The sequence below is a fragment of the Adiantum capillus-veneris genome, chromosome 5, assembly GCF_014529385.1.
Source record: "Adiantum capillus-veneris isolate H3 chromosome 5, ASM1452938v2, whole genome shotgun sequence".
Taxonomy (NCBI): domain Eukaryota; kingdom Viridiplantae; phylum Streptophyta; class Polypodiopsida; order Polypodiales; family Pteridaceae; genus Adiantum; species Adiantum capillus-veneris.
In genome coordinates, this window is record NC_140935.1 from 92,646,806 (window position 1) to 92,659,593 (window position 12,788).

Here is a 12,788-nt window from a genome sequence, read left to right on the forward strand (position 1 = left end):
TTACCATACTGACAATGTTCACAGAATTCAAAATCATTAAATGAAAAGTCAGGCAAATAACCAGAACGAGACAAGATTTCCATTCCCTTCTTGGACATATGTCCTAATCGGCTATGCCACAAAGAAACGTTCGGCTGCTCGGTTACATTGATTACATTTTTAGAGACATTTGATACATAAATCATGTAAAGTCCTCCAGACTTTACTCCATGTGCTACTGTCATAGAACCCTTGGATATCTTCCACATGTTCTGTCCAAAAGTGGTGACGTAGCCAGCATCATCAAGTAAACCTGTGCTGATCAAGCTCTTTGTAATTGCGGGAATATGTCTCACATTCTTCAGCGTGAAAGAAGAGCCATTCTGAAACTTCAATTGAACATCTCCAACACCTAAGATCTCACATGTCTACCCATTGCCTAGCCAAACATGATCTTTAGTGGTCACATAAGAGGTAAACCACTCCTTGTTTGGAGACACATGAAGTGATGCCCCTGAGTCTATAATCCAGTCACTCAGTGCATTTCCATCAGATGCTGTAAGAAGAGCCGAGTCCATTGTATTCTTCAAGAAGTAGATGTCTCCTGACACTAGACTGTCATCCTCTGCAACAGTGTTTGTCACATTTATTTCTTGAATCTTCACTGAGGACTTGTTCTTCTCACCATGGTCTTCAGCTTTCTCTTTGCCTTTTTCTGCTTTCCATTCTCTGCAGTCTCTTTTCATGTGACCCTTCTTGCCACAATGGTAGCATTCCATGTCACTCTTGCCTTTAGCACTGCGGGACTTGCTACGAGACTGATTCCTCTTTCCACCTTTGTACTTTTCTTTGGTCCTTCCCCTGACAACTAAGGCTGTTCCTTTGCCTTTGTCCATTGTCTTTCCATTGGTTTCTTCAGTAAGCAGACTTCCTTCTACACCTGCTATGTTCAAACCATCTGGAGGTGTAGAATTACTCAAAGCTGTGCGAAAAGTGTCCCAACTTTCCGGCAATGTGATCAACAGGAACATAGCTCTAACAGGTTCATCAAACTTGACACCTTGAGCTGACAACTGACTATAGATTGTGTTGAATTCATTCAGATGATTGGACATAGGTGTCCCTTCTTTCATCTTCAAGTCAACAAGCTTCTTAAGCCAGTATACCTGTGAAGCTGCACTCTGCTTCTCATAAAGATCACTCAGCTTTAACCATGCTTGATAAGCCGACATCTCTTCTGCTACATTGAAGTAAACGCTTTCTGCCAAAGTCAGCATAATGGTAGAAAGTGCCAATTCATCCATTTCGCTCCATTCATCTTCGTCCATATCTTCTGGTTTTATCCCCTTGAGCTTTATAGGTTTTATCTGCTTCTTTTGTACCAACACGTGCCAAATCTGCTTCTTCCACAATGGAAAATTGGTTCCATCCAGCTTCTTGATATTGTAAAGAGCAGTGTCCTGTGATCCAGCCATAGCTACGCTTCACAGTAGTTTACTTTCTTGGAAAAAATTCAGCAGAGTTTCCCCTGTAAACTGACCTCTGAACCAATATCAACCTGATGAACTAGTGGATGTCGCCTACAGTCTGTGTGTAGATGCGCCCGTGTCGTATGTGACACGCCTCCAAGAACTGTGAGCCGTCCTTCAATGTGTAGACAGCCATAAATCAACACTCTGGGAGTGTCGATATCCTCAGCACCTGTAGTCGTAGGCCGAAAACCTCAAATTTGCAGAGTCGGATCTGCACCCGCTGAAACCACGTAGTCGAAAATGGCATGCGCAGAACTTTGTCGAAGCCGAACGGTGACCGAGATGACCTCAGAATGAAATTCTGAGCACACCAAGCCTTAAGGGCTATCCCACAAGATTTGGGGCCGTGTCTTTGCCTGTCGAATTTCACTCCAATCTAAGCCGGTGACTCTAGCCTCCTGCAGTGCTACCCCGAGCCTCGATCTGAGCTCTGATACCAGTTGAAGGAGTACGAGCGGAAGTGCGACGCGAGAGAGAGTGCGAGAAGAAGAGCACGACGATATGGTGAACTCGCTCTACTGTAATGTGTAGAGCATAGTGAGTTCTTATTAGGTTTTCACAAAAAGAATATGTGTACATACCTGGCGGCCCGCCCACTTACCTGGGTGACCACATTGGGCTTTATATCCCAACACAAAGTGCAAGTCAAAAGACCATATGTTTGATGAATGTTCACAATATACCTATTGCAAGGCATATGGGCATGTTTGGAAGAATAATGGTAGTAGAATTCATCACTTTAAGAAGGGAAAGGATATGTCAATGATTGCACTGACAAACCCTGAGGCAGTAAAAGAAGATGGAGTTAGTGGTTCCAAGGACAATGAGACCAATATAAGTATTGGTTTTGGCAGGGGCAAATCCCAAGGAGGTACTGATCAGGAAAAGGGACAGAGGAAACTTTGCAAAACAAAGCATGAGTTGTTACATGTAGGGAAAGTATGGTCACTTTGTAATTCAGTGCCCAGTTCTACCAAACAAGAGGCACTTAAATAGAAGGCATCAGAATTAGTCTCAATCAGGGTCGTGACCAGACCCGTTTCAGTCTCCAGTTCCAGTGTTCATTCTCATTTCTAGTTTCAATATTCAGTGTCATTTCCAATTCTTGTCTTACATTTCAGTTTCATTGTCTAACTACCAACTTGGAATAGCTGTCATAAGTGTTTAGCACATTCCATTTTGGCGAACAAGAACAAAACCTTGTAAAATGGGGCTCTAAGGAGAGTGGATGGGTGTTTTGCCAGCTTGGCACTCCTTTCTTTAGACGAGATGGGTGTTTTTCCAGTTTGGCATCCCTTTCTTTAGACACGATGGGTGTTTTTCTAGTTTAACACCCCTTTCTCTTCTAGTTTGCCAAGCAATGTTTTTCGAGTATCTAGTTTCCTCATCTTAGATGAGTGTGGAGGCGGCTTTGTATCATTTGCCAATGAATTTACAAGTGAAACCCTCTAGCTCTAAATGCACTCTTTTGGGTGGTAAAAATCTGTTTTGCATAATAAGAATTAACCACTTGCCCGCTCTAGATTTAAGATTTGAATTCATCACCATTTCCCTAGCCATACATGCCCAACTCTTGTTAGATTCGGCCAAAGTCCGAAACAATTTCGCACATAGGCCCTCATTGTGAATGGACGGGTCAAGGATGGCCCAACCTCTTGATTCTTCGGCTTGGCTATGGCCTCCCACTTACCCCCTTGCCACGACCTGCTTCCAGGTACTCTGTTTCTTCATAGGAACTCCTTGATGGACTTGAGGAATGCCTTCCAGTTCCTTTGAGATGGAGGAATGGAGAGGAAAAGGTAATGTACGGTAACAGGATGGTGCTGATGAGTCTTTCCCAACAATGAAACAAAAGCAAGATAAATTCCCATCTTTTCATTGTTTGTTTAATCATGTCACGAAACCAATTGAAAGCTTGTTTGAAGGTCATCCCCTCCCCCATAGGTACTTTGAAGAGTCTCTACTTAAAACTCTTCACTAGAAAGAAGAATGAAATGACCACTTTGAGTTTGACTTTTTTTTTTTTTTGTGAATGCTTGAATGCATTTCATATGATCTCTTGTCCTAGCACAAATCTATTTTTGGCCTGCTAAAGGCCGTAATGCACTATGGGTGAAGGTCGTTCAAATTTCATTGCTTGACAAGTGTCCCAAGGGGCCTTAAAAATCTTGTAAATAGAAAGACATCATAGGCTTTTAAATGGTATTTTTCAAAGTTGCATTCACCTTTTTGGATTAAAAAGTGTATTCATAGGAGTTTGATCCCATGATATAAAGTATTGATAAAAGGTCTTTTCATTTAAAAACTTCATAAATATTATTTTCACTATCTTGTTTTATTATTTTCTATGTTTATTAAATTTATATTTTCTTATGAAAAAACACTAAAATAATTTTTTTTGTGTTTTAAATTTAAATTTTATTGTTTCCATTTTACTTTTTTCTTATTTTATTTTATTTCAAAATGTTGATATACAATGTGTACCTTTCACATTATTTGAGTGGGGCTCTTTGTAATATATAAACTACTTGTGATTATATATGTATAATAGATCATACAATTTTATATTAAAACACAACAATGATTATGGTGGGCAACTTACTCTCACTCGTCTCCTCTTAACTTAGCAAGGCTTTGTGCCTCCTCACCTTGTTTTATTTGAATACTAAATTGTGATTATAGAGTGGTTTCGTTCCAATTTACAAGGGGAGCCATTCTGTTGTAACTTGAGCAATGACAAAAGGATGTTAGAAAAAAATAAGCCTCATACCACTTAATACTATTGGAATTGTCCCTCTTATCTTTTTGTTTTTACTAGGTGGGCTGTCTAATTATGGACATTCAAGGAACATGCAAATTTTGTGTTAATTCGTTTTCAATGTGCTCTTGACAAAATTTATGGGATGCGATTATTTCTTTGAGAACACCCTTATAGCCACATGCTTTGTAGGCTACTCAAATTTCGACTCTTTATATATTTTATGACCGCTCATCGATGTAAATTTTATTCCTTTTTTATAAAATTTGCCAACCTTTCTATTAATGTTAATTTTTTTGTTTCATTTACCTTATATTTAGTTTCAATAGATGTAATTTGGAAACCTACTCCGGCCCACAAGCTTTCCATGCATCTTCACACACTACACATTGTAAAATTACTTTAAGTAGATAGGCATTGGTCTTTAGGACTTCAGAAACGCATGCGATGTGTGAGAAAATTGGTCTTCAGTGTGCTCCATCCACTCTTCATAACAATAGTTCTATAAACATGTCTCAATGTTTAATTCTGCATAAAATTGAACTTAGACTTTAAAGTTTTATAAAAATAATCAAATCCACCTAATGTAATAATCAATTCCAAAATCATTAACAAATTTATTATAGAAGCTAACAATTAACTCAATTTCAAAGAAGGAAAAAAGGAACATGCTTGTGAAAGAATTACTATTAATATGTTTGGTAAGAAGTGGCCTTATCAGGAGAGAAAAATGTAGAGTTTTGTATTGGAAAGACGTTAGCAGGGCATTTTAAGGAGTTTTGGTAAGTCCACAGTATCTATTGTATATTCATAAATCTGAGGTAGTGCTACCATTAGCAAGTAATAACTGGGCTTGTAATGCATAGCAATGATTAACCAATGGAAAATAGCCTTCTCATGATTGTCCTCCAAAAGAAACATTATACATGGACTATTTATGAATGTGAATTAGGACTATCATGAGTATGTGCCATTAGCAAGTAATTCTTGCGCTTGAATTTCGTAGTAATAATGGAGAGGGGCGGACTCGTCTGCACTCCAAATCATTAGGCCAGGGATGGAATTTTGAGTATGAATTAGTGCAAGAGAATCCCACCACGCTTGTCCCTGTACTCCTCGACCATTTATCTCATAGCTTGGGATCATCTTTTCAACTCCAAATATTCGAGCTTTCTGGTTGTAAGTAGCTAAATATTCCGTCGCATTGGGAACCGCATCAGCATAAAATTGGTAATTTACATAGTCTATAGACTCATTAAAGGCCTGGAAAAGTTCTATATACGAAGTTATCATCCAATTAAATGGAGCTATAGTCACTACTTTCACCTGCTCTTCCTTCCTTAGCCTCTCCAAGAGCTCCCCCATTGTAGAGCTGAAATTGTTTCGACGTTCAAAATTCTCATAGTCCACGTCAATGCCATCTAGATTATAATGTTTCACAAGTCCTGTAACCATGGAATGAAAATTTCTTGCAATTGTGATACATAAAAAAGATATTAAAATAAAATAATGAAACACACCTTTTTTTTTGTGCAAAACTCACAATTGTGAACTTGATTGTATTAGAATGCCACCAAGAAATACACAAATCAGCTTCAAGTTCATGCTGAGCCTTGAGGGATAGATGATTATGAAAAGCACATCTTGCTAAGCACGCTTTACACAAATCTCAAGAAGGTAGTATTCAAAAAAAGTGTCTTAATGTTGCTTAAATGTTCAATGTTTCTAAAAGAAGCAAGAGAAAAAGGAGATATTTTTGCCTAAAATTTGAGCAAAATAGAGTGAAATTGTGCAAAAATTGCTAAAATCTTTGAAATTCCCTCTTTGAAAAAAGCATGTACAAGAATTATCTAGTTTTTTCTATAAAACTTAAAACCTAATTCTATCTTTAAATATAAACTCTATGAGATTTGAGAATTGATACCCCTTACCCATTATTGAGGAATAGGCATTGTCAAGCCATTCTTCTTTGTCCTTTGGATCATACCAAAAGAGTGGTTGGTCCAAGCCTGATATATTGTAGATACTCCACCCACACAAACTCATTAGCACTTTCACATTAGTGTTTTCCTCCTTCACCTTGGCAACTTCATCTCGAGTAAGATCCGAACTCCACATCTCGACAAAATTTCCATTGTTATATGTTCCATTTGCAGATGCATCTACTGCAAAGCTTAAAATGTAGTAGAAATCAACATCTTTATTGACAGGAACCTCAAACTTCACTGGCAATCCTGAAGCTCCAATGTACTCCATAAAGATTGGGCGCTTGGCAACTGTACATTACCCTTATTTTAGACAATGATCACTTAAAACCTTCCACACAATTGCATGTGAGACAACAAGTGTGCTTTAATGTCTTTGGAAATTTTAGGCATCTATGATACAATAATTCATGCCTTTGGTAATTGACTTCTACATCATTGATCCCTTGAACACAAGAATGGTTAGATGCTTGAAGTGCCATGTACCCAACGACCACATTGACAGTTAGCAAATGCATCGTTTGACAGTTATCCTTCTGAAGCAGATTGATTTAGCATCAATTAGCCTATTAAGAAGTGAAATTAAATCCTATAGAATGTGCATAGAAATCATTATGTATTCTCTATTAAAGTCTTCGAAATAGGATAAAAAAATTAAATCGAATTGGTTTTATATCATCAATGGTATTTGAACTTGTCTCCATTAGGCCGTCAAAAGAGATAGCAAATGTTTTTTTTGTTAAATTCCATTGCTCGGCCAGGTAGCACACAAATGCTCCTGGTGGGTTGGCTTAACTCATACATTTCCTACCCCGAAGGTGGCGAGGTTGATCTTGGTGGAGAACTCAATGGGAATTTTGCAAAGGTTAGTAGAAATTGGCAACTTCCAAGTGGAATCTTGGAAGATTTGGGCTAGTAAAATGGAAAATGAACCAATAAGTCTCCCCAATCTCGGAAAAATAAAAAGCCTTTCAAAACCTCTTCAGTGTGTAAGTGAAAAGTGAGTTTAACAGATGAAAAGATCAAGTAAAGATGGAAAGTCAATATATAAAGAAGTGGTGGACTTCACATTGGTACATTTGCGTTTTTCCTTTAGTGTTTTCTTTTCTTTAAAATGGAAAATATCCACTAGAGTAATAGGAATAAAGGGTTGGGGTTATTTTTACTCTGCTGATTTTGGCATAGTTATAAAAGGCTCTCTCAAACACACCCCCAACTAGATGCAAATTACTACCTAGCATTGAGACAAGACAACTGCCATTAGCTAGACGATGCATTCCGACATGCGAAACCCTTATACTATAGTGTCAAATTGACCTAGCCAAAATTGTTGGAGGAGAGTATAACTTTTGCTTACACTTAATAATTTAGGAGGATTAAATAACTAAGTTCAGTGCAATCCCACCTACAAGTTTAGAAACACAAGAAGTTTTGAACAAATTCTCACAGTAATTCCCACGTTGTGACTTACCTCAACATCATGAGCTTTTGTGAGGGAGGCACCGTATACCTAGCTAGGTAGGATTGGGGGCAGGGGACCCCCGGCCCGGTGGTCCCCTGTCGCCAATCGTACCTAGCTAGGTATGCGGTGCCTCTCGAGCGAAAGCTCATGATGTTATGCATTGTATGAAAAACACAGAAAAAGACGCCATTTTCCTACATGAGAAAATTTCTAAATCTTCTTGTGAAATTTAGCCCTTGCCACATATTCAGTTACGAAAGTAAGACAACCTACAAAATTTGGAAGAGTGTAGTGTAGAAACCCAAAAAGTTTACAACTTTCATGGTCTTCTTTCTGTTGGGAAATTAACTTTTGGGGTACATGTTCATGTGTGTGAGCGTCGACGTGGTGTTGGTGACTGTGTATCGACGTGAGTAGTCGTTGGGCTGTGTGAATGTGGAGAGAGAGAGAGAGAGAGAGAGAGAGAGCATACCAGAAACATTGGAAGGGACGGCACAATGGGCAGTGAGCGCCAGCTGCAGCACGACCACCACCACCAATACACACAGCTTCACGCTCTTGCATTCCACCATTCTCTCTCTCTCTCTCTCTCTCTCTCTCTCTTTCACACACACACACAGCTACATCCTTCTGTGGGTTACTTATCAGTAAAATCAACGCGCTCTCTCTCTCTCTCTCCCCCTCTCTATGTCTCTGTCTCTCCGCCGGCCCTTAAAACACGACGCGGCAAACCCGGCCTCTGTGATGTTGCCTCGTTTCTAGCCATTTGACCCTTTATGTACATGAGGACACGTTCGTTTTACATCATCAAATATAATGTGTGTGTGTGTGCGCGCGCGCGCGAGAGAGAGAGAGAGAGAGAGAGAGAGAGAGAGAGAGAGAAGAAGAAAAAGAAAAAGAACAGCATTTTAAAGTCCCAGGAAACTATTTCAAGAGACCTTAAAGATGTATCCGACGAGGAGAATTGAACTCAAGACCTGTTATTCAAGAGGGAAATGGCCACACTTGGGGAGAGAGAGAGAGAGAGAGAGAGAGAGAGAGAGAGGGAGGAGAATACATTGTCATCTTCCAAAGGCCAAAATAACCTTTGAGACCAATAAATTTAGGGAGACTCTCAAATATTTGAAACTAAAAACAAAATGAAACTAGGGTACGTGTAATCTGAGAAGGACAACATACATGCACCATGAGTTTGAATGTGTGCCGTAGGTAAGGCATTCTAGAGAGATCCTCTTTAGCTGCCTTAAAAAATTACGATGAGATAAAATGTACTTAGTTGGGGGGACAAATCTTGGCCATCAGTAAATAAAAGATCTCAGAATGACAAGATTATGGACCTTGTGTATCAAGGATGGGGGGCGGGTTGGTAGGGGTGGCTGCCCTGATAGTTGATGTAATTATGGTCCCTGGATGTTGTCATGGCTTAACATGAGCATGACAAGACCTTGTAATTTTTTGGATTGTTCAATATAATTCACTCACAATTGTGAGTTTTGCTATGAAAAAAAAAAAAAATGTACTTAGTTGGACCACTATTAATGTATCATAAACGGTCCATAGACTTTGCAATATATGCATCATGATTAGAATCACATTAACAGTTGCCATCAAAAGCCTATTCTATATGCTATACAACATTTTTTAAATTTGTATTTGAAGAAGCATTTGTGACGATTCTGAGATTATAACACATTCTTTTCCTATTCAATCTATAAATATTTTTTTGGTAGTTCTTTAAATGATACCCCTCTGTAAATGAAAATGTGGCGTTTTTGGGATAAAAAATATGTTTCCGTTGAACTCACACCATAGGGACATATATTTTAAGTGAGCTCCTTGAGGTTAGGACATTGCTTGATGACATAATCATTTGACTTATAATAATGGCATCTCATCTTCTTCGTGCCTTTATCGCCAAACTTCTTATAGCTATTGTTGTTTGAAAAAGAAGTTGCTATAGGAGTAGGCCTAATGCCTACTACTTGAAGAAGCATGGAGGTGGAAATAGTGGTATTATTCTTTGTTGTGCCATTGCAATGCCTGTTCCACAACACGCTACTTAGCGTTTTTCTTTTAATAGATTGGGCCTCTTATGACAATACAGTGAGAAGAATAGAAAACTTCACATCATTAGATCTTTTATCTGTTACGAATCTCCAAGTGGAAGCAAAATGGCCACTTTAATCCCCCAAAAGCATGTGAACTTTGGTTTAGAAAATTCAAGCGCTTTTAAATATTGTCTAATAAGTTTTTGTCATTTTTAGAGCCCAAAATTGCCATTGCCGTTGGTTTCATATCTTAGTGGTTTGAATTTTTGAGGTCAATCAAGGCTATTTAGATTTTTCAAAGGCATGTCCAAATTCTTGGAAAACCTCATTGCAAGGGAGAATCGAGCAAGTATGGTAAATTCATGATCCAATCTTTTCTTTTTGTTGCAATTGCTTCTCTATCATCAAGAGAGAAGAACACAGTGTGACTCAATTCAAAACTACATTTTGATAACATTACTTGGCCTGTAAATTTTATTAGTCTTGACTATGCGTATGTTTAGGGGGAGGAGAGATATTTCCATATGGAGCCACTTTTAGTAGTAACACCTTTACATATTGGGAGGAGTGATATTTTGATTTGCACCCACTTTTAGCTGTAGCACTTTTGAGTAGTACATGGCTAACTTGATGCTTGAGAGAAAGAGTCCACAAACCATGAGATTCTATGTTGGACAAACAGTGCATGCACATGTATAGATTAACATAACAATGAAAAACAAGGATGGGAATGAAAATAATCACAAGAAGTTTTATACATTGATGTCTTCTGTGGTACTTTGACCACGTAAAGCTTTTAGCTGAAACTCCATCATTCATTAAGCATCTCTAATGATGGTGATTCATCTTAATCAAGCACTTAAAGAGTATCATATCATATTGTAGCAGCTTATCTTTGTGCTCAATAATACTTTCAACCTATAAATTCTCGTTTTACTCGATAGGAGAGACTACCTTAGAGTTGTCATTTGCACTAATGCTATTAAGGTCTAGGGAATGGTCATTTAATGACCACTCCCGACCGTCAAGAGTCGGGCAGAGGGGGCAGGCTTGATTAGGGAGCGTTAGCTTTTCATTAGCTTGCAATTAGTACATGCATTAGAGCATTACCTCTATGCTAAATTGATTGAAAGCAATTCCCTTCTTTGGTTTCCAAACAATTAATTCAATTCCCCTCACTTAGAGTGCATTTTGATGCCAATTTTGTATGATTTTGTTCCCTTAATTACTCCATTCACTTGCTCATTATTAAAACACTTTCTTTGTGTGGAGATAATGTCCAATAAGAGATTTCATTTGAGCTACTAAAGTCTACAAACAGAGAGCCCTAACCCGTGATTAGTCCCCTCTAATTACACCTCTATAGTTAGGTGTGTGTGAGTTTGTGTGTGACTACCTACAAACGGGGATTTAAATTGTATAATTTGTGATTTTCCCACAATGTGGCCTTGTGGGCCAAGTGGTTAGACTAACGAAATTAGAGTGTTGCCATGTGGGTCGTGTGCTCAAGTCCCACATTGTCTAATTTTTGGCAAATGGGATCATGGGCGGATCTGAAAATTGTGCTCAACTTTGATTGATTGGCCTTTTTAGGATCCGTAAACAAACTTCCACCAAGCAAGCAAGTTTTCAATTTTACTTCCGATCATAGTCACCCATCAACACCCTCCAATCGGACCCCGCCACCACAGGCCTTTCGACTCCAATCGGTATGTTGCGTTGCCCCAAAGGGCAGATTCCCACTGCCGGTTCGAGGGGCAAAGCTCTCAAGCTTGGGGAGAGTTCTTACTTGCAGAGCAGTCGACTTAGTCTACCAAGGGAACATTCCCATAGGCAGAGGCTCCAAGCTTCAAAGGCAATATCTTCACAGGGGGTTCTTTATTCAAGCTTAAAGATCAAGGCAACCACCAATCGAGCAAGCATTCGCCTCCCAAGGCTTCACGAAAGCATTCAAAGGCAACTTTGGGTAGTAAGTCAGAAGAGCATCAATGGCTTCTTCAAGCGTACAAAGCAAAGCTTCAAAAGAAATATTTCTCCCTCACGTTCTTTCCAAAATTCTTGTAATTCAAAAGCTTGAAATGTTTGGGGTGTAATTTTTTGGCGCACATTTTCCAAAGCGCTTTTTTGAAATCCGATGAACAGATTCCAAAAAGATTCTCTCTCTCTCTCTCTCTCTCTCTCTCTCTCTCTCTCTCTCAGGTGTGTGCTTGCGTTGCCGTTGGTTGTATGTGTGTTAGAAAAAAGAGGATAATGGTACAATCTTTCTATAACCCAAGTGTGGTATATTGGTTATGCCATTTCCATCTTGAATAACGTATCTTGAGTTCAACTCTCCTCATCGGCCAAGGTCTCTTGGGATAGTTTCCTACTACGTTTAAACAATCTTCTTCTTCTTCTCTCTCTCTCTCTCTCTCTCTCTCTCTCTCTCTCTCTCTCTCTCTCTCTCTCTCTCACGCGCACGCACACACACATTGAATTCATCTCTTAGCGAACACACCTCGATCAAACATCCATCATTTACAAATCTTTCTTTCTCTTTTGCCTCTCTCATGTACACTCATACAAACACATAAATGCACCCGAATCATTGCACACATAGTATTCTCAAACGTCATGATATGTGTTGGGCAACAAGCTTAACCACCAACGTGATAAGAGTCTTTATATTTTGTCACACTTGTGTGAACTCCTACACATACACACTCTTATACAAACACGAAAAATATACCCAGATCAGAGCACACACACTCTTTTCAAACACCGTGCAACAAGATTAGCCATCAACTAGACAATGATACATGCACAAAAATCATTCACAACAAGCCAATTCCAACGATTACCAATCCATAATAATCCAATTCAACTTTGAACAACATTGAACAACATTTAAAGACCGCAATAACAAAGCCACATAGACTAATATGAAAAGGAATGAAAGTACACATCTTAAAACAACAACTACAATAAGATAAATATGGACTAAAACAAAACAATACAATATGCTCATATGGTGTCAAGGGCTTA

The 12,788-nt window shown here is 38.8% G+C and overlaps 1 protein-coding gene across 1 annotated transcript; it reads right to left on the reverse strand.

Moving 5' to 3' along the window:
• Window positions 1-5,138: 5,138 nt before the first annotated feature.
• Window positions 5,139-8,410, reverse strand: LOC147457737 (chitinase 2-like). Its single transcript, XM_086513652.1, has 3 exons — window positions 8,189-8,410; window positions 6,201-6,545; window positions 5,139-5,714 (listed from the first exon to the last, which is right to left on the reverse strand). Exons 1-3 carry the CDS (start codon window positions 8,286-8,288, stop codon window positions 5,227-5,229), a joined length of 933 nt encoding a protein of 310 aa, XP_086369778.1. The 5' UTR covers window positions 8,289-8,410; the 3' UTR covers window positions 5,139-5,226.
• Between the last annotated feature and the right edge of the window lie 4,378 nt (window positions 8,411-12,788).

Excerpts from the sequence above, each read along its gene's own strand:
- LOC147457737 (XM_086513652.1), bottom strand. The coding sequence starts at position 8,288 with ATGGTGGAATGCAAGAGCGTGAAGCTGTGTGTATTGGTGGTGGTGGTC. Across the intron at positions 6,546-8,188 it reads CGTCCCTTCCAATGTTTCTG|TTGCCAAGCGCCCAATCTTT; the intron begins GTATGCTCTCTC and ends GGTAATGTACAG. Across the intron at positions 5,715-6,200 it reads TGCCTATTCCTCAATAATGG|GACTTGTGAAACATTATAAT; the intron begins GTAAGGGGTATC and ends CCATGGTTACAG.